This window comes from Anabrus simplex, chromosome 5 (genome assembly GCF_040414725.1).
Source record: "Anabrus simplex isolate iqAnaSimp1 chromosome 5, ASM4041472v1, whole genome shotgun sequence".
In the NCBI taxonomy this organism is placed as follows: Eukaryota; Metazoa; Arthropoda; class Insecta; order Orthoptera; family Tettigoniidae; genus Anabrus; species Anabrus simplex.
In genome coordinates, this window is record NC_090269.1 from 150,990,920 (window position 1) to 151,012,879 (window position 21,960).

Consider the following 21,960-nt stretch of genomic DNA (forward strand, 5'->3'; position numbering starts at 1 on the left):
TCAGGTCCACTCAGCCTACGTGATTAGAAATGAGGAGCTATCTGGTGGTGAGATAGCGGCCCCAGTCTAGAAAGCCAAGAATAACGGCCGAGAGGATTCGTCGTGCTGACCACACTGCACCTCGTAATCTGCAGGCCTTCAGCTGAGCAGCGGTCGCTTGGTAGGCCAAGGTTCTTCAAGGGCTGTAGTGCCATGGAGTTTGGTTTTTTGATTTTTCACTATCCATTCTCTCACCTCTAACGCCTTGGAGCACAAGACTTCGGGTCAGGGAGGAGGACCAGTACCTTCGCCAGGCTTCCTCACCTACTATGCTGAACAGGGACCTTGTGAGGAATGGGAAGATTGGAAGGGATAGACAAGGAAGAGGAAAGGAAGCGGCCGTGGCCGTAAGTCAGGTACCATCCTGGCATTTGTCTGGAGAAGCAGTGTGAAACTACGGAAAACTACTTTTGAGGATGGCTGAGGTGGGAATCGAACCCCCCTCTACTCAGTTGATCTCCAGAGGCTGAGGCTGAGTGTACCCTGTTCCAGCCCTGGTACAACTTTTCAAATTTCATGGCAGAGTTGGGAATCAAACCTGGGCCTCCGGGGGTGGCAGCTAATCACTCTAACCACTACACCATAGAGGCAGGGCATTGATAACTTCTGATTTTTTATTTTTTTTGGTGGGTGTGATATTTCCAGATGAGTGGAATTAAATTCTTGGAGAGAGAGATATGGAAGATGGTACGTGCTTGCCAAATGAATGAAGGACTCAAGGAGGCCACGAGATGGAAGAGGCCAAGAGGTAGTGGGCTGAAAAATCGGTGTTGAAAAAGCCGTACAGGGAGCTGGTAGAATGATAGGAAACACCGGAGAAGGTCTGCCAGTGACTGGAAATGATGTGAAATAATTCAAATTTAAAATTTTACAAAAATATTGCTCATTATGATCTTTGTAACATACCAACCTACAGACCAAGGCAGTGGAGAAGGGGAAAATAAAAGGTAATACCAATATTTTAGTAATTATATTTTACATCTATCTTACTAACACTATTTCACTATCATCAATTTTATAAAAATCAATGTGACAGTTCAGGTGGAATTTTCTGCAATAATACTTAAAATATAGCAGAAAAAATTCACGAGAGCTTCTGTTGTAAGGAGGGTACCTAACGGTTCCTCAACATCTTCTGGAGGTCTAGCAACAGAGACAGAGTTAGTGGTACCATCTCGGTTAGACGTGACACTAATTTGTCCAACTTTGTCCAGTCCAGTAGAGTGCAGCCATTTCCTACAGGAAGGAAAACAAAGAATATGTGATGTAAATTTGGTAGAATTCAACCAGAGGGATGAGTTATAGAAACAGAAATATCATCACAGCAGGCAGCTACAAACTAACGCAGGTTCCACAAGTCCTGAGCACACTATCTCTCCCCCATAAGGGTAATTTGTGTATAACAGACATCCAAGAATTGCTGATTTTGTAACGCTTCTCTAAATTCTGTGGCCTCTCAGACTTTTATCTCAAGATTCCAGCACACAGCTAGTAAAATCCTAATTTTATCAAAAGAATTTGTTTGTTTCAAAGGCAAGGTTTTTTTTATTTTCTTTTTTTTTTTTTTTTTTTTTTGCTAGTGGCTTAACGTCACACTAACATAGACAAGTCTTATGGCGACGATGGGATACGAAAGGCCTAAGAGTTCGAAGGGAGCAGCTGTGGCCTTAATTAAGATACAGCCCCAGCATTTGCCTGGTGTGAAAATGGGAAACCACAGAAAACCATCTTCAGGGCTGCCGACAGTGGAATTCGAACCCACTATCTCCGAGATGCAAGCTTGCAGCCGCGCACCCCTAACCGCACGGCCAACTCGCCCGGTTTTAAAGGAAAGCTTGGTGTGTCAGATATATGTAGCAGCTACTGTAATGTACAGATAAAGAATGAAACAGTAGTTAGAAATACATAAACACAAGAAATTGCTGGATAGAAAACAGATGTAAGTTCATTTTGGGAATATCTGGACATTTGTTGGTTGCTTAACCCTAGAATATAGTTCATCTTCAAATGCCTCATTTCACAAACATTTGTAATTTTTTGTGACATTTTTAACACCTCTTCTTCTTCTCTTCCTTCTTCTCACTTAGGTTGACTGTGGAGCACCCTAATATTCTAATGGTGAGGGTTTTTTTTTTTTCCCCCACCAACAGGACTTGAACTGGCTAATAATCATGGTTTTTGACACTAAGGATTTGACACCTTAACAATCACGATCAACTGTCGGGCTACAGAGTCAGAAAGAGCTGGGTCAATGGTCACACACAGAAGCAGCTAAGGAAATCAGAATCAAGTGACCAACAGAGCTACTCTTAGCTTTCCTATGAAATTCAACGGGCCTGTAGAGCAAAGTGATGGTACACTAAAGTGTGGTCTGGTTAAAATGTACATCATAGCAGGAAAGAGTATTGTGAGGATATAAATAAGGATTAAGCAGCATAATCACTGGCAAAATATCTTTTTAAAAAAATAATAAAAAAAAAAAGCCAACATCTTGCCCCAAGAAACATCTTGCCCCAAGAAATTTTTTTTTTTTTTTTTTTGCTAGGGGCTTTACGTCGCACCGACACAGATAGGTCTTATGGCGACGATGGGATAGGAAAGGACTAGGAGTTGGAAGGAAGCGGCCATGGCCTTAAGTAAGGTACAGCCCCAGCATTTGCCTGGTGTGAAAATGGGAAACCACGGAAAACCATTTTCAGGGCTGCCGATAGTGGGATTCGAACCTACTATCTCCCGGATGCAAGCTCACAGCCGCGCGCCTCTACGCGCACGGCGTGCCCCAAGAAACAAAATGAGTGATGACAACATTGGATCACATATATCTTCGTCCCTTTATATTAAAAAAAAAATGGCTCTACGACTAAGTGTGGCTACTGTAGGAGTCTAGCCCTTATCTTGCACGCTACAGTTGGGATGGGTAACTGCTTCTCAGCCGGCAGCAAAGAAAACTGGATACGTTTGATCTCCTGGCCCCTCGCTTGCTCAGCAAGGGGTGATTTGTGACTCACCTAACAGGCAATGACTAGGACGATGAATAGAGGTAAGGTAAATACTGCATTTTATTTTTTAAAAAAGCTAAGTGTGTTGGCTACTTTATGTCTGAACTGCATGTTCTGAGGTTTATCATCATCATCATCATCATCATCATCATCATCATCATCATCATCATCATCATCATCATCATCATCATCATCATCATCATCATCCATTATTATTATTATTATTATTATTATTATTATTATTATTATTATTATTATTATTATTATTATTATTATTATTATTATTATTATTATTATTATTATCCCAGTACATATTTCATGACTTTCCTTTTAGTTTCTTTACTGAAAGTGAGCCAGTGATAGAAGTAATATTTTTAAAAAGCCTACTTTGATACCAATTTAAGTTTAGTATTTTGGGACACCTGCTACTTTTATGTATAAATAGCTGATGGTGATCATTTACAGCTATTTGAAAGTGTCAAGTTTATTTGCCAATTCTTTCTTTCTTTCCTTCTTCCTTCTAACATCTGCGACCACCACACGGGTTATACACGAAACAAAATATTCTGCAATATTGGTTTGTGCTGTGGTTCATGATCAGGTTTTAATACTTATATTTTTTTTTAAAGAATAAATTAAACGCTAACACGTTTAAATAATCAACGCAAAATATGACAACCATGCTCATGACAGCGCTCATTTGTTTTTTAACGACACACGCCCATTGTGTCCAGAGGAAAGAAACTGACTGACAACCCTCATTATCACTAGGGCGGGCCGAGTGTCAACCCTCATTATCACTATGGCATGCGAGTGACAACCCTCATTATCACTAGGACAGACGAGTGACAACCCTCATTATCACTAGGACAGGCGAGTGACAACCCTCATTATCACTAGGACAGGCGAGTGACAACCCTCATTATCACTAGGACAGGCAAGTGACAACCCTCATTATCACTATGACAGGTGAGTGACAACCCTCATTATCACTATGACAGGTGAGTGACAACCCTTATTATCACTAGGACAGGTGAGTGACAACCCTCATTATCACTAGGACAGGTGAGTGACAACCCTCATTACCACTATGGCAGGAGAGTGACAACCCTCATTATCACTATGGCAGGCGAATGACAACCCTCATTATCACTAGGACAGGCAAGTGACAACCCTCATTATCACTAGAAGGGGTCAAGTGACTACCCTCATTATCACTAGGACAGGCGAGTGACAACCCTCATTATCACTAGAAGGGGTCAAGTGACTACCCTCATTATCACTAGGACAGGCGAGTGACAACCCTCATTATCACTAGAAGGGGTCAAGTGACTATCCTCATTATCACTAGGGTGGGCCAAGACTGCCCTCATTATCACTAGGCAGGCAGACTGACAAGCCTTGTTATCACTAGGGCAGGCTGAGTTATAACCCTCATTATCACTAGGAGGGGTGGGGTGACAACCCTCATTATCACTAGGGCAGGTGAGTGACAACCCTCATTATCACTAGAAGGGGTCAAGTGACTACCCTCATTATCACTAGGGCGGGTCGAGTGACTGCCCTCATTATCACTAGGCGGGCTGACTGACAAGCCTCGTTATCACTACTATCGCAGAAAAAAGTATAGACACCCGAGTTCATACGTTAATAAAACTTTATCCTTTGTCCCATGCAGGAACAAGCTACACCAAAATTTAGGTTATTTTATTCTACGTTTAATTATGTGGACCAGAAATATTTATCGACTCAGTTAAAATTTGAACGCAGGTTGAGAAAAAGATGTGCCTGTATTTTTTCCATTTCCAACAGAGCGCTCACTTTGAAAATTCATAACTTTAAAAGTATTGATCTGATTGTTACCATACTTGAATATGTCTTAAAGCAACTCATTGTTGATCCATGTACCAAGTTTTTATTTAATCTGATATTTGTGAAAAACATTGTTGTAAATTTTGTGAAGCAACATTTTCTCATTACTGGGTGATAATTGGGCTTGTTGTGAAGCTCATGAGAATGTCAGGCTAAAATTAAAACTGCTTTTTGCATGCATGCAATTGTTGATTTTATATTGATTTATATTTAACTGAGTGGTCTTGAGAGAAGAAAGGAGCATATTGGCCGAGGCGGTGTTGTCCCGTTGGCCTATTTGCCGCGCCAACTGAACTCTGTCACTGCTCTGTATCAGCTTTGTGTCATGTAGAACTACTTCACAATGAATGTTTTGTGTTGTTGGGGTGAGAAAGTGGAATAAGTGCTAGGTGAAGAAAAGTGGTATTTCCTCCCATCACCCAGAACTTTAAATACAAGACATTTCGAAAGTTAAATGCATCCCACCATTACTACTGATACCTTGAAGCGAGAATATACTTTGAATAAGCCCTATCACCTAGCCCTGGGTGAAGATAACTTTCAATGACCTGGTCAGTAATTGAACCCAGGACCCTTGTATCTGAAAACCGAAAAATGAGAGAAAACACAGTTTTCGACCTTTACCATATTGAATTACAGGCACACAGTGAGATATCGTTGTGGAGCGAATGCTCTGCACGCTCAGCTGACCGGAGTTGTTAACGACAGCGTAATCTGTACCCTCTTACTAAAGTTCACGTAGAAATAAGACATTTTGGAGAAACAATGACTTCTTCCCTCCTTCTAAGGAAACTAAGTTTCCAAATAATTCTGTGAAGTATACTGATGCATTAATCACTACCGAAATGAAGAGGTCCCTCTCATAAGCCGGAACTTACAGCGAAATACAAGATATATTACGTAATCCTATCATTGATATATTGAGCGCTAGTCCAATAAAGGTTTTAAACGACTGACAAAACAACAAACCTCCACTTATCATACAGCAGGGAATGCCCAGTATGTTCAACCCAGCAATGTTCCTCGGGTTTCCACGGCCAAGTTCTCGCTGGCCGGCAGGCTGCTTTCATCTCACACAACCACCCAATTAAATATAAATCAATATAAAATCAACAATTGCATGCATGCAAAGAGCAGTTTTAATTTTAGCCTGACATTCTCATGAGCTTCACAACAAGCCCAGTAATGAGAAAATGTTGTTTCACGAAAATTAGAACAACTTTTATAAATATCAGATGAAATAAAAACTTGGTATACAGATCAACAATAAGTTGCTTTAAGATGTGTTAACCAGTCGAGAAAGCCAAGAAAAATGGCTGAGAGGATTCATCATGCTGACCCCACGACACCTCGTAATCTGCAGGCCTTCGGACTGAGCAGCGGTCGCTTGGTAGTACAAGGCCCTTTAAGGTCTGTAGTGCCGTAACTTCTAAAGTTATGAATTTAAGATGTATTAAAGTTTGGTAATGATCAGATCAATACTTCTAAAGTTTTGAATTTTCAAAGTGAGCGCTCTGTTGAAAATGGAAAAAATACAGCATATGTTTTGTTCAACCTGCATTAAAATTTTAACTGGATATGATAAGAATTTCTACAACACATAATTAAATGTAGAACAAACTAAGCTAAAGTTTGGTGTGGCTTGTTTCTATGTGGGACAAAGGATAAACGTTTTATTAACATATAAACTTGGGTGTCTATACTTTTTTCCATGAAAGTACGGCGGGCAGAGTGACTACCCTCATTATCACTAGGGCGGTCCGAGTGACAACCTTCATTATCACTAGAGTGGGTTGAGTTACAACTGTCATTATCACCAGGGCGGGCTGAGTGATAACCCTCAGTATCACTAGCGGGGCTGAGTGACAACTCTCAGTATTACTAGGGTGGGCCGAGTGACAATCCTCTTTATCACTAGGGCAGGTCGAGTGACAACCTTCCTTATCAGTAGGGTCAGCTGAGTGACAACCCTCATCACTAGGGTGGGCTGACCAACAACCCTCAGTATCACTATAGTGGGCTGAGTGACAACCCTCATTATCACTAGGGTGGGCTGAGTGACAACCCTCATTATCACTAGGGCAGGCCAAGTGACAACCTTCCTTTTCACTAGGATGGGCCGAGTGACAACCCTCGTTATCACTAGGGTGGGCCAAGTGACAACCCTCATTATCACTAGGGCAGGTCGAGTGACAACCTTCCTTATCACTAGGGCAGGCCAAGTGGCAACCTTCCTTTTCACTAGGATGGCCCGAGTGACAACCCTTGTTATCATTAGGGTGGGCCGAATGACAACCCTCGTTATCACTAGGGCAGGCCGAGTGACAACCTTCCTTATCACTAGGGTGGGCCGAGTGACAACCCTCGTTATCACTAGGGCAGGCCGAGTGACAACCTTCCTTATCACTAGGGTGGGCCGAGTGACAACCCTTGTTATCATTAGGGTGGGCCGAGTGACAACCCTCGTTATCACTAGGGCAGGCCGAGTGACAACCTTCCTTATCACTAGGGTGGGCCGACTGACAATCCTTGTTATCACAAGGGCGGGCCACGTTTTGGGATCAGAAGCTGCCGCCTGGAGATATGTTAGCCATCCCAACTATACTAAGATCATGCTGTGTATTTTGAAAGAAAAGCCACAGCACCAGAGAGCAACTTTCGAACATTTAACAACTGAGAAAAGTAGTGAGAGTCATTTTCTGTTAATAAACTGTCCCCAATGCTCTTTTATATGTATAGTGAGCAAACAATGAGAGCTGCTCGCGACGGATGCAATGATGGACTTCCTATCAGTGGTAGAAAGATGTTGCACTCTTCACCCTGCATGGAAAGGAGATGGAAGACCTCACTCAAGTCAAAATCACTATATAAAAAACCAAGATGATGATAACTAATGACAGGGCAAAATCAGTTAACCAAAATGCACGTGTTCCAGGAACTGTTATAGAAATGTTAAACCTTGATTCAGGGTAACTGTAACACAAAAATCAGGAGAAGAACTCGTACAGCTAAGAATGCAATTCTCCCATTTTTGGAAGGATTGCTCCATCAGTATAAAACAAAGAAAATTTAGATGTATAGTATTCCCGGTATTCATGTAAGGGGTAGAAATGTGTAATTCTCATGCTGCATATTTGAACAGAATTGTTTTGTTTGAAATGTGGTGTTGGAGGAGAATTCTTTTATACTTTGGATAGCATTCTGTACAAATAAGTCTATTCTGGAGGAGCTTAACATCAAAATCAGGCTGTCGATAACATGAAAACGATGGATTCTTAGGCTGTTTGGCCATGTAGTCCGACAGGGAGAGGACAGCTTGGATTAGATCATCATATCAGAAAATTTCCCTGGCAAAAGAGAGCATGGAATGCTTCAGTTATCTCTAACAAAAGGAGCTGCTGGGGAATCTTCCACCTGGGTGACAGCCCTATATGCAGATCAGTTGTAAAATAAAAACACAAAGGAGAAATATACAAAACAAAGTCCATGAAAAGTGAAAATCCACAGCTTGATTCCACTCATTCGACAGAGTCAGGAATGGAATGGATAAAACCCCCATCTAGCGGCGAGTTTACGAATTGTGCTGGCTGCCAAAGCCTGTCGCACTCCTCTAGGCCAATGATTAATGACTGACAGATGAAATGAAATAATATTGGACAGTGTTGCTGGAATGAAAAATGACATGGAAAACCAGAGTACCCGGAGAAAAGTCAGTCCCACCTCTGCTTTAAACTGTTCAGTTGACAATACAGGCTAAACGTGTCATATATTACTTGTAATTTGTTTTATGTTGCTCAGGCACAGATAGGTCTAATGGCGACGTAGGGAGTAGGAGAGGGTTAGGGGTGGGAAGGAAGAGACCATGGCCTTAATTAATGTGCAGCCCCAGCATCTGCCTGGTGTGAAAATGGGAAACCATAGAAAACCATCTTCAGGGCTGTCGACAGTGGGGTTTGAACCCACTGTCCCCTAAATGCAAGCTCACAGCTGCATGATACAAGTCATGTGGCCCCTTGCTTGGTTCACATGGAGTGACTGGTATTTGAACCATGGAAGCCAGCAGTGAGAGACCGGCATGATGCTGTCTGAGCTGCAGAGGCTTCAGCAAAGTCCATGGAGTTTGCAGTCCTTGGAAATGAGGAAATGATTAGAGGGAGACCTAGAAAGAAGAAATGGTTGAAAGACTCTGTACAAAAATCAGTCTGTAGTGATAAGAATTAGGAACTATGAAAACAAAGCAGCTATCCAGCAAGGAGTAAGGAAGGGCTTCAGTTTGTCTCCATTCCTTTTCAAAGCTTATATAGAACGAGCAGTAAAAGAAACCAAAGAGGAATTTGGGAAACAAAGCAACAGTTCAAGGAGAGGAAATAAAAAATCTGAGATTTGACAATCTGAGTGTGCAGAAGATCTCTAGAAAACATGGACTGGTTTTCAAAAGTGAGTGCAAGATGAAAATAAACCAGTATAAAAGAATATTACTTCAAGAAGGAATTAAGGTCATGACCTGGGTACACAGGATAAGGAATCTTCTGGAAAGAAAGAAAAGTACTGCTGCAAAATTGTCTGTAGAGCAAATCAAGATGAAGGAAATGAAGGAAATGTTAATTGTGCCAAGTAGCTGAAATAATGGGTAAAATAATATATTATTGTATTCTATAAAAAGTTTACAGGACTTAGAATCTCCTTTCAAAATACAAAGTACTTGACTAAGATCCCTACAGCTTCCCAACAACTAAAGACAAGGTATGGTAGGAATGAAAGAGTTAACAGCTTCAAATATCTCGGTGAGATTGTGCAGATGGGATCCATTGATAGGGAAGCTAACAACAGTAGACAAGATAAGATGGCCACAGCGTTTCACAAAACACACGACCTGCACAAGGAAAAGGCAATTTCAATGCAAGCTAAACATAGTGATTAAACCGGAATTTCTCTATGGAAGTGAATGCCTCTGAGTTACTGGAATGGCTGGTCTGAGAGAAGCTGAGAAGATTGAGAGAAAGATCCTTCGAATGATAATGGGCCCAAAGATCATGGCTGGACAATGCAGGTTGCAAGGATGAGAGGAGCTATGTCAGAAAACCAAACGACTGGTGGAATCCATCAAGAAGCGACGACTCGAGTTATGGCCACTTATTTACAATGGATGACAAGTGGCTGACTACGAAAATTTTTACCAAACTTGAAAGTAGATCTAACACATGTGATAAGTGGTTCAGGAAAATCAGGAAGGGTCTGAAAAAATTGGACTAAATCATGAAGACATTGTTAACAGAACCAAGTACTGACACCACATCAATAACTTCAAGGACTTTAGTGAAGAAGAACAGCAGAACAGTGGAATGGAGACAGGCTGCCAAAGAGATAATGGAACGATATTGGGCCGCAAATAATGCAAATCAGACTTCTAATAATGTAACAGTTGCTTATTGCGGTCTCTAAGGGCCATAAATGACTAAAAAAAAACAACAGTTTACAGTTTACTCACCCAGCAGATGGTACAGCATTCTTCTTAAGCTCCTCTGGACTTATCGTGTATTCGAGCAAGCCGCACGCAGTATGACTGTGGGGACATGGTTATTCCCGCAAGTGGCTGTATGCTGGGCAGGGCTTTATCATCGTCAGGGAGCACTTCAAAATGCTGCAGTACCCCCGTGAAGAACAGAAAGATGCAACTCCTGGCAAGTGCGTCCCCAAGACAGCGCCGTCGACCTGCCCATGTAAACAGAGAAGAAAGTATCTGTAGTAAATATCTGAGACTGCTGAAACACCTAGTGTCACTTCATCTTTTCTTCAGAATAAGTGTACAATGGGATGTTCATGTTCTTATAAGGTCATGTTTTTTTTTTTTTTTAGTGAGAACATTTTAACATTCATAAAATCATCCTCACTTCAGTTTTAAATGTTTTTAACTACAATATGTAATGTCAATTTTAGCAATCTACTGAAGACGATCCAATTAGAATCGAAACATGTATAGATGTGACAAATGAGAAATTTAAATTTTTAAAATCCACATTAGCCATAAGGTATTGAATAAGGAGGGTACTGTTCAACAATGAATCATTGTTATAATGATTTAAAGAATATTACTTTAGCTGGCAATACGGAAACATGAGATTTATATTTTGTGGTATTTTTCAGATTTCAGGTAAAATAAGCTCAGGAAAGAAATATGGCTTTTCCTTGACTTCCAAACCTTTCACTCAAACTGGAAATGTCTGAGTCACTCAGCACATGCCTGTCAGCATTATTAGTCATGCAAGATCTAACTTATATCACTGTCTTGACAGTCCAACTCGTTGGCTGAATGGTCAGTGTACTTGCCTTCGGTTCAGAGGGTCCTGGGTTCAATTCTCAGTCGGGTTGGGGATTTTAATCTTCATTGGTTAATTCCAATGGACCGGGGGCTGGGTGTTTGTGCTGTCCCCAACATTCCTGCAACTCACACACCACACATAACACTGTCCTCCACCACTATAACACACAGTTACCTACACATGGCAGATGCTGCCCACCCTCATCAGAGGGTCTGCCTCACAAGGGCTGCACTTGGCTAGATATAACCACATGAAATTATTATTATTATTATTATTATTACTGTCTTGATACTTATTGTATTGTAATCCAGCTGTTGAAGGTTGATTTGGATTAAAACATGGGTCTAGATCACTGTCATCATCAGAGAAATCCAATAAATCTTCTAACGAATCATTGTCAGAGTTCTTGTTGAGTTCTGCCTCCAATTCGTTACTTGTCTCATGTTTACGAGAAACACTCATTATCCACAAAGCCGATGGCTATATTACTCGAAAGAAATCAGCACTCAAAATAATTATCCACTAAAGAAGGAGATACCATAAACTGACAAGAGCGCACTAGGATACTTCCCGTCACATGTGGTTTATGTTGAAACAGCAACAACAGACTGCACAACTCAGCGATAAGGATAGCGCAGACTGGCGCTCTACATTAAATGTGTTGCACCTTAGTTGTTAGTGTTTACTTGGTGCTTTGACTCTCATACCTTAATCTGATAGTCCCAAAACATCTTAAAGACACTAAACATAGAGTCATATTAGTCATGTGTTAAAATATTTGACCTACACCTTTCATTTTATTCCATTGATGAAATATCGCCAGCTGGTCTTTTTAGCCAGTGCGACCATTGATGATATATCGTCAGTTGGTCTTTCTCGCAAGGATTGTCACTGATGATATATCATTAACTGGTCCTGGTTTTCACAAAAATGATAGTAAATTTACCTACTATCAAAATATAAAATAAACTAAAAATGACCGGGCAACTTGGCCATGCGTTTAGGGGCGCGCAGCTGTGAGCTTGCATCCGGGAGATAGTGGGTTCGAACCCCCCTGTTGGCAGCCCTGAAGATGGTTTTCCGTGGTTTTCCATTTTCACACCAGGCAAATGCTGGGGTTGTATCTTAATTAAGTCCACGGCCGCTTCTTACCCACTCCTCACCCTTCCCTATCCCATCGTCGCCATAAGATCTATCTGTGTCAGCGCGATGTAAAGCAAAAAAACAGAAAAAATTAAAAACTTATATTTTCTGACTTAAGGTATGATCTGCTGGAGAGTGTCGCAAATTTTAAATTTCAACTGAGAAAATGACCGCATGGAAGAGAGAGTCATATGTACACAAATTGACTACATTCTCTGCAATTGTGATCTGCTGAGACAGTTTGTTGAATACAAGGTCATCCCACGAGAGTCTCTGACATCTATAGGCTTTTGATCGGAGAGCTCTTGCTATGGTGTCCGTTAAACAACAGAATCAGACCAACTACAAAGAAAAAGTGGATTATCCTGCGAGATAAAGAGACAGCAGAGCCACTCATTGATGATATTGGGGAATATATCACACAAGACTTGCAGGAGAACGACAACAACACCCCAGATCAAATGTCGATGAGATTCCAGAAGTACTGTACCAGCAGGGCAAGGCATCACCTTGGAGTTTCTAATGGTAGACTGAAAATAGACAAGGAAACCTGGTGGTGGAAATATGTCCCGGAGGCACTGAAGAAGAAAAATACTACATTTAAACCATGGTGGAAAGAGAAAGACAACCAGAATGGACAAGACCTAAAGGAAGAATATAAGACCATAAAAAATCAGGCCAAGAGAGTCATAGCAATAGCTAAAGGTGAAGCGCAGCAAGGCCTCTATGACAACTTGGAGACACCAGAGGGCGTGCAGCAGATCTACAAGGTCGCTGCTCAGCGTGAAAAACAATCCAGGGATATTGTCGCCACCAAATAAATCCATGATGATCAGGAACATTACTGACTAATGATAAAGCCATTAACAACCGCTGGAAGAAGTATTTTGAAGGGTTATTAAATGAGAAGTTTCCACGAGACAGAGCAGTTTCACAGTGTCCAGGTGAGGAGCCTGTGCCTGAAGTCACCCCATCTAATATTGCAGAAGCTGTATCAAAGATGAAGAACAGAAAAGCAGTTGGCACTGATGATATTCCAGCTGAACTATGGAAAGTCCTAGGAGCCGAAGGAATGGTTGATGAAATTGTTCAACAAAATCCTCGCTGGATTTCCAGTGCCAGAACAGTTCCCTCAAAGCTTCCTTGTGCTCATCTACAAGCAAATGGGTGATGTCCGAGAATGTGAGAATTAAGAACTAGTGCGATTGGGTGGACCATTAAACCTAACACTAGTCCTTAATTTAAACTGTATCAATACGGATCTGTATGATGAAGTTTGTAAATTGTAACAATGTGAGAATTACTGAGGCATCAAACTCACTTCATACACACTCAAAATCTGGAAGTGCATCACAGGAGACTGCATCAGGGGTTTGATTAACATCCACCGGACCGGTGTGGTTTCACACCAGGTATATCAACAAGTGAGGCAATTCAGACTCTGTGTATCTTGATTGAGAAACACCATGAGCTACGTAAGACCTCCATATGGTATTCATCGATCTGGAGAAAGCCTTCGATCGCGTTTCAAGAGATATTATCTTGGCAGCACTACAACATCAAAAAGTTCCCGAGGTGTAGGTGAAGATGATCCAAGATATGTACCTACGTAGGTCCATCTACTATGGTGAAAACCATTGCAGGTGCTTCAGATAGTTTCCTTGTTGATGTTGGTGTACATCAGGGGTCACCACTGAGCCCAGTACTGTTTAATATTGTCATCGACTACCTGACGGAGCAGCTGATGACAGACATGCCGTGGACCATTCTTTACGCAGACGATATTGCTTTGGTTGGTGAGTCATGTCAGGAGGTGGAGGCAGTCTTGGAACGATAGCGAGTAACACTTGAGGCAAATGGGAAGAATAAGTCGCAAGAAGACAGAGTACATGTTCTTCAACTTTGCGCAGCCAGGGCAAATGGGCCCACACAACACTGTCCTCTTTGCTGGAGAATCACTAATGATGGATCAGTCATCACAACTGATGGTAATGTCAAGTACCACATCAGTGTTGGTAGGATGAAATGGCAGTCTCTTACTGGTGTTCTGTGTGATAAGCGGATCCAGTCAAATAAAAGGGCAAAGTGTACAAAACCACTGTCTGGCCTGCCCTCATGTACAGCTCCGAATGTTGGGCAAGGTAGAAAAAGCATGACCAGTGAATGCATGTCACAGAGATACATCATCTGGTGGCCAGGCAGACATCAATTTTTTGAAAATGAAACAAAGTCACTCATAGAGCATTCGCACTGCAGGTGGCTCCAAGTAGCCTACGCCGTGGCCTCCACGGTATGCAATAGCCATGCGTCTTGGTGGGTGTGCTATTTACCAACTGATGAGCCCAACTTAGCACACTGGGCAAAACGCTGGCAACCAGGAATGAGTTAGCTGGAAAATTTATAATGTCCAATAACGGACCAAATATATTGGTATCGGCATGATATAGGCGTTTGGGTTTATGCCGTGCCAAAAAAATATGAAATTCTTGACGTTTCACAGAAAACTATGCTCATCAGAAGAAAATCTCGAATGTCCTCGGGAAAGGCTTCTAAACAATGAGCTTCAAATTTAGACATTACCCAATAGAAGTGGAAAATGGTGCATTCATTTGTCACCAGATATCATGTCTATAAGTACGGGTCGTGAAAGCATCAATGGCAACATATATTGGTATTATAAATTTACTCATTCAGGATAAATATTTCTGGTTCCCTATGGGAATCAACATCTATATCATCTGATGGCCAGGCAGGCATAAATTTTTGGTAATGAGATAAGCACTCATAGTGCATTGGCATTGCTGGTGGCTCCAAGTAGCCTACGCAGTGGCCTTCACGGTATGCCTAGCCATGCGTCTTGGTAGATGTGCTATTTACCAACTGATAAGCCCAACTTAGCATACTGGGGCAAAACACTGGCAACCAGGAATGAGTTAGCTGGAAAATTTACATACAACTTATGAGAAAGTACCCCAGCTTGAACAGCTAAAACCGACTGGAAGTGTGCTTTAACATAAAGATATGTCTGTTCTACTACCCATCAAGGGCATTTATCTGTAAAACCCCGCATTGGTGTACAATCAATGTTTGGAAGTTATGGCATACAAAGATTGCAGAAACACAATTCGCAGCAGAAACTACCATGCAACAGGCACTTTGGACCATTATAGTAACAAGAAACAGATGTGGTGCAGTATCATCTGGCAAAAGGTTGAACATGTGCTTGCAAGAAGAACTCTTAACACATGCAGTACCGTGTTGACAAAGTCATCTTTCCCATAGTAGAAGATACTGTGTTGTCCTTTATTCAACGTCGAAGTGCTTTTTTTGCTACTGGCTTTACATCGCACTGACACAGTTAGGTCTTATGGCGATGATGGGGTAGGAAAGGCCTAGGAGTTCGAAGGAAGCGGCCGTGGCCTTATTTAAGGTACAGCCCCAGCATTTGCCTGGTGTGAAAATGGGAAACCACGAAAAAACCATCTTCAGGGCTGCCGACAGTGGGATTCGAACCCACTATCTCTCGAATGCAAGCTCACAGCCGTGCGCCTCTAACCGCACAGCCAACTCGCCCGGTGACTTCGAAGTGTAATGTGGAGTTTCAATGAAGTGATTAAAACACAGCGGAATGGAACAGTATGCACACTTAATGAGGGCAACATGTAGAAATACTACATTATTTACAATGTTCTCGCATTGCAATAGTCCAAACTCAAATGCCACAGTGATCACATTATCAAACGAAGCAGATAGTTGGTTGTAGATGACGGAGTGAAGACGGATGATGAAGTATAGATCATGTAACGTGGCCTGTGTGGTATCTATTTGCAAATGTACAAAATTAACAAGACGTCTGACATAGAGATTGTATTACCTAAAAAAAAAAATATATATATACATCCAGAGGTTGACAGTATTTGGCTGTCTTTGGTGGCAATATCTTTAATGTAATATCTTTATTTGGAAAACATTCTTCAATGACACTGTAGTCTTTGTGTCCTGACTAGGAATCGCAAAGTAATAGACCTCTCTCACCAACATGTTCAGCGAGGACCGAATTAAAGAAGCTCTTCATATGTGCTTTAGTCATTTTTCCACTTTTACTCGCTTCAACATGGATGTTCCGTGGACACATTGCTGTAAGTTTCTTTGCAACCTGCGAACCAAACATTCCATCCTTTTCCTGCAGACAAATGTAAAGCCTGTTCGCTAATTTGCCATTTCAATGAAGTGATTAAAACACAGCGGAATGGAACAGTATGCACACTTAATGAGGGCAACATGTAGACATACTACATTATTTACCTAATACATTTATTGTGTAACTATGCATAGAACTATGCACAGGCTGTACCAGACCAACTGTTGATTTTTCCCTTCTGTTTGAAAGTGTTGCAGAAAACGTTAGTTCATAAAAATTTGGCTCTGATCACTATTCCACACGCATTCCATCATTATATTCCCATCTTGAATAAACATGTTCACGTCTGCTACAAATTTTTCTGCTGTTTGTATAATAACATGCTCTTCTTCAATCTCTTTGTGAGCCATGAACATAGTGATATGTCTGTACGAAATATTATATTCGTCTTTGAAGGGCCTGACAATATGCAATGAAGCTTTAAAATTCTCTAGAGAAACTGCTCTAGCAGCCTCCAGAGCCCACACTTGAATGTGCCAGTAGTGGACCACTGATTCATTATCTCTAGCTCTGTCAAATTATGCTTTTACAGACTCTTTTAAAGCCTTCAATTTTAATGTTTTGTTTCCCTTGAACAGATCTGGGTCTTGTCTTTTGCATGTCACATAATCTAAAATTACCTTGCAGTTTGATTTCGACCTAATGCAGCTATAATGCTTCATTTCTTTCTGATAAGAATTGTAACTGCGATTATAATAATCCTCATAAATGTTGTCCAATGTTCGGTCATCAATACTCCGTATCACACTTGTTTGTACATGTTTTAGGGGTGAAGGAGTGAAATCACTGTCACGTGTAGTTCCTTCCATTGCTGGATTGTCGGTACGGTTGGAACCCTCATACTCATATGCTGTTTCTTCTACACCGTCCGCCTCACAGTCACCATTAGTCTCCAATGTGTCGGTGTGTAGTTCTGTTACAGATCTATTGTATTTCTGCATTATGATATCATATAACATGCATGCAAATTGCCCATCCTCCACTACACTTACATCTTCACTATCCAGTGTGTAGTGTCGGTGTAACTTTTTGTGCAGCAACTTCACAACATTCACAGGGTTGATTGGCTTCCACCTACTCATGTCGGACGTTTGTGTGTGCACTATACTACGACACACTGCAAGTGACTAACAGGCATTGCGTGTACAGCTCCAATGCAGCGCAGCCTGTGCACTGACTGTCAGATGGCACTGGCAACCGAACACCTACTTTTACAGATGAATGGCCTTGATAGCTAGTGATAGAGGTACAACTGTATACTTTAAGCCCACTTTCTGATGGTTTTTAGCCGTTCGAGCCAGCATACTTACCTCGTTAGTCGAGCAGGTCGTCTTCTTTCTCCCAGGTCTTCCTAGCCCAAATTTTGTAACATTTCTGTCATGCTACTCTCTTATCGGAAGTCACCCACAACAAATTGAGCTGCTTTTCTTTGGATTTTTTTCCAGTTCTTGAATCAAGTAATCCTGGTGAGGGTCCCATACACTGGAACCATACTCTAGTTGGGGTCTTACCAGAGACTTATATGCCCTCTCCTTTACATCCTTACCCTAACCCCTAAATACCTTCATAACCATGTGCAGGGATCTGTACCCTTTCTTTACAATCCCATTTGTGATTACCCCAATGAAGATCTTCCCTTATATTAACATCTAGGTACTTACAGTGATCCCCAAAAGGAACTTTCACCTCATCAATGCAGTAATTAAAACTGAGAGGACTTTTCCTATTTGTGAAACTCACAACCTGACTTTTTACAATAGCAAACACACCCTTTCTTGATCGCTACAAATCGACATCAGTGAATATATATAGATTGACATACGAAAGTATATTCATGTTTACAATATTGCAGACCTTCATTTACAGATTAACTGCTGCTAAATGTACGTCATATCAACAAAGGATTGTACCATAAGACGCCGGATTTAGTGGCCTAAATGGCTGGTCATATGATATCTCATCTATTCTTAGGTTAGATTGAGTTAGAAACATTGAACAGGGTAAAGTTTTTGTAAGATTATCTCACATTGCATTACTTTTCGCATAATTATGTGACAGCTACATACATAGCATTTGGCTCACATATGGCTACTGGATGGGCCAATTTTCGTGAAACCGAGTTCGATAGCTGCAGTCCCTTAAGTGCGGCCACTATCCAGTAATCGGGAGATAGTGGGTTCGCACTCCACTGTCGGCAGTCCTGAAGATGGTTTTCCGTGGTTTCCCATTTTCACACCAGGCAAATGCTGGGGCTGTACCTTAATTAGGGCCATGGCCGCTTCCTTCCCATTCCTAGGCCTTTCTTGTCCCATCGTCACCATAAGACTATCTGTGTCGGTGCGACGTAAAGCAAATAGAAAAAAACAAAAATTCGTGAAGAGTTTGATGATTCTATATTTCCTATAAGTGATTGAAAGTATGAATTATGTATGTGAGAATTCCAAATTTACTTCACACTGATTAATAGAGAAAAATCAAACGTAAAAAGGATACAGATGTGACAAAAAGTCATAATACCGAGGTTGTAGATCATTCCAAACTGAACGGAGATTCTGCAATCTGTTATGCGATAGGACTTCCCGAAGGTCTGCACCATCATTAAAATTGCCTCCATATTTTGATATTCTTCGGGATAAAAAGTGAAAAATTTAAAGATCTTGGTAGTTTTCTGTCCGTTACAGGCTAAAAACGTATAATTTTGTGAAATTTCCATTTTCATTTTCGTGTGGCAGATTATGCTGCAATCTGGATTTTGGTCGAGGAGGGTAAAAATTAGAACTTTCAGGACACTAAACCAAAAAAATTATGCAGATGGTCATTATTACCCCTTAAATGGATAGCTGTGTGAAAATTTTGCCAAAATAGACAACGTAGAGGCACTTAGTCATTACGATTTTATTTATATCGATAGATAAGGAATCTGCTCCACGTACAACACCGTTTGGGCTATGTCCACTGGACTTAATCTGCAAAACTGACCATTCATGATATCTCCCTTATTAATCCTCCGGGCAAAAAAAATGCACATGAAAAAAGTTTTAGAGATGGAATTCCATCATGTTTGGTTGATTTCCAGTCAGGTTGGTCTCGTACTGTATATATTGTGGAAGAGTAAAATCACCATTTCGGTCCCCTATAAACCACCAGTCCATTCCGGGAACATGAAATGTTATTGACATTTAAAACCTACCTTTGGACAGGTGGATGCTACATATAAAGTTTGGTTCGAATATCTTCAATAGTTCAATACGCTTTACACACACCCGCTCTTGAGGTAAGTCCGATGGGACTTGTACCGAAAAACGGTTCGTTAATGATATCTCCCTTATTAATCCTCGTATTGAAAGGATGCACATGAGAAAAAAGGTTTAGAAATTAATTTCCATCAAGGCAGGTATATTTCCATTAAGTTTGGTTGTGTACATTTTGTGGGAGTGCAAAATCACAGTTTTGGTTTCACATAAACCCCCAGTCAGTTCAGGTATTTAGAAACAATATTTGCCCTAAAGCCTACCCAAGGACTGGTGGATTCTAAATATGAAGTTTGGTGGAAACATATCCAGTAGATTCCAGCACTCGCGTGGAGTAATTAAGGAAGAAAATAATACAGTTAAGAAAGTTGAAATTAATAGAAAATGGATTATAACTGAGGACAGCTGGATAACGATAAATATGTAAATGCCAAGTGAATGTATTGGAAAATCAAATGCCCCTCAATAAATTATGCTGGTGTGAGTTATGGATATAAGAAAGCGGTAACATAGGAGAAATTAGGCGCAGTGATTCTTAGGTAAACAGATAAGAAGATGACTAATGGTGTTATTACTTAATCTATTCGAGGGCGGTTATAATCTCCAACGATATTCCGCCAATATCCCGCAGATAGGCCGATTTCACCTCTCTTGCCTTCTACCCAAGGAACAACCACGAATTTAAAAGCATGATGAGGAAAATGGCAATACGTTACTTCCCTGCTGGCATGTAGTCAGAGACGTTGCCATGGTAACCTATAGGTTCGTTGTCGGTCTGTCGGTCACTCAATGCAGAGCATGATACCAGCAGAAACTTGTAAATTTCTTCGTAATGTGAAGAGTAAGGTAAATTATGAACATAACTGCAACCTTACCAAAAAGTACACAAAACAACAAATGAAAACAAAACACAATACTTACCGTAAGGGCAGTAGCACAAAAATACGAAGCGTGGAGGGCAAAAACATGAAGGAAAAAAGGGCAGGATCTTATCATTAACTGTTGACAGGTTGCCAGGTCAATATTACTACGGTAACTACTAAATAACACACGAGATAAAATTTAAAATAAATAATATTTACTTAGTAAATAAAATTTGTAAATTAGAATAATGTAAGAACAGCTAAATATATATATATATATTCCATTTTCTAAAAAAAAAAAATTAAAACGCAATTAAAATAAAAGCGAGAAACAGTATTTTAGACTGAAATTTAAATTAAGATGAAATGAAGCTGACATTAACATAGGCTTCCACAAAATTAAGTTGGAAACTCATAACAAATAACATTAAACATTACCTTAATTATTTCATGGAAATTCATTTAAAATATAAAATAGAGTATTACAGTATGCGGGCCCGCGATATAAATACTGTTTAAAATTGAAATTTGCTACACTACTAACAAATAAGAGGACACACACAATAACACACGTACAATAGGCTAATAAATCAGTGGCTCCAACCGCGAATGAAATCTACATAAATTAACAAAACCAGAATAAATTATAATAAACAAAGGAGGAAAACAATCCCAACAAAATAAAAATATCAATGGAAAAGATACAATATACGTTCCCACTTAATAACAGAACACGGAAGCACACAACAGGAGTGACATTTACCGACGCCAAGCCACCATCCCATTATAATCATCAAAGCCACCAAAAGTTTAATCATCGAGTCCATCAGATAAGATAAGAAAGGGATGACCATTACGTAATAATCCACAAAGGCAAGGAACTCAAACAATGGGTAGTATGTGACAAGAAAACGTTAAGAGAATGGCATACATTAAATTAAATGTCGACCAGCAAATTTCAATTTTTCACAGAATCGACCTTACAAAAATCATAATAATAATTTTAATTATTACTCCCGTGGGTTATAGTACGAAAATACATTTACCTATTTTTAAACAGTACGCCAACAGCTTAGATAATTTATAATGGAGGGGGCTTTGGATAACGCTAAGATGCATACATGAGGTGTCATTTAATTAATGTCCCGACAATGCAAATAACGATCTCATACAAGTGGTCAGCCAGCAAACGCAAAAGCAACACAGTTGGAAGGCAAATCCAAACAATGAAGAAAATTAGAGAGGAAAATACACATAGAAAAATAATAATAA

General features: G+C 40.5%; 1 protein-coding gene across 2 annotated transcripts in view; it reads right to left on the reverse strand.

The window, feature by feature from the left end:
- Positions 1-994: 994 nt before the first annotated feature.
- The window catches only part of LOC136874717 (probable cytochrome P450 305a1), a 221,527-nt gene continuing 200,561 nt past the window's right edge, over positions 995-21,960 (reverse strand). For both annotated transcript variants that reach the window (XM_067148370.2, XM_067148371.2), the window contains 2 exons: positions 10,399-10,622; positions 995-1,275 (listed from right to left, as the gene is read on the reverse strand). In XM_067148370.2, the coding sequence (XP_067004471.1) occupies positions 10,423-10,622 (200 nt within the window). In that variant the 3' untranslated portion in view covers positions 995-1,275; positions 10,399-10,422. The remainder of the gene's footprint in view (positions 1,276-10,398; positions 10,623-21,960) is intronic.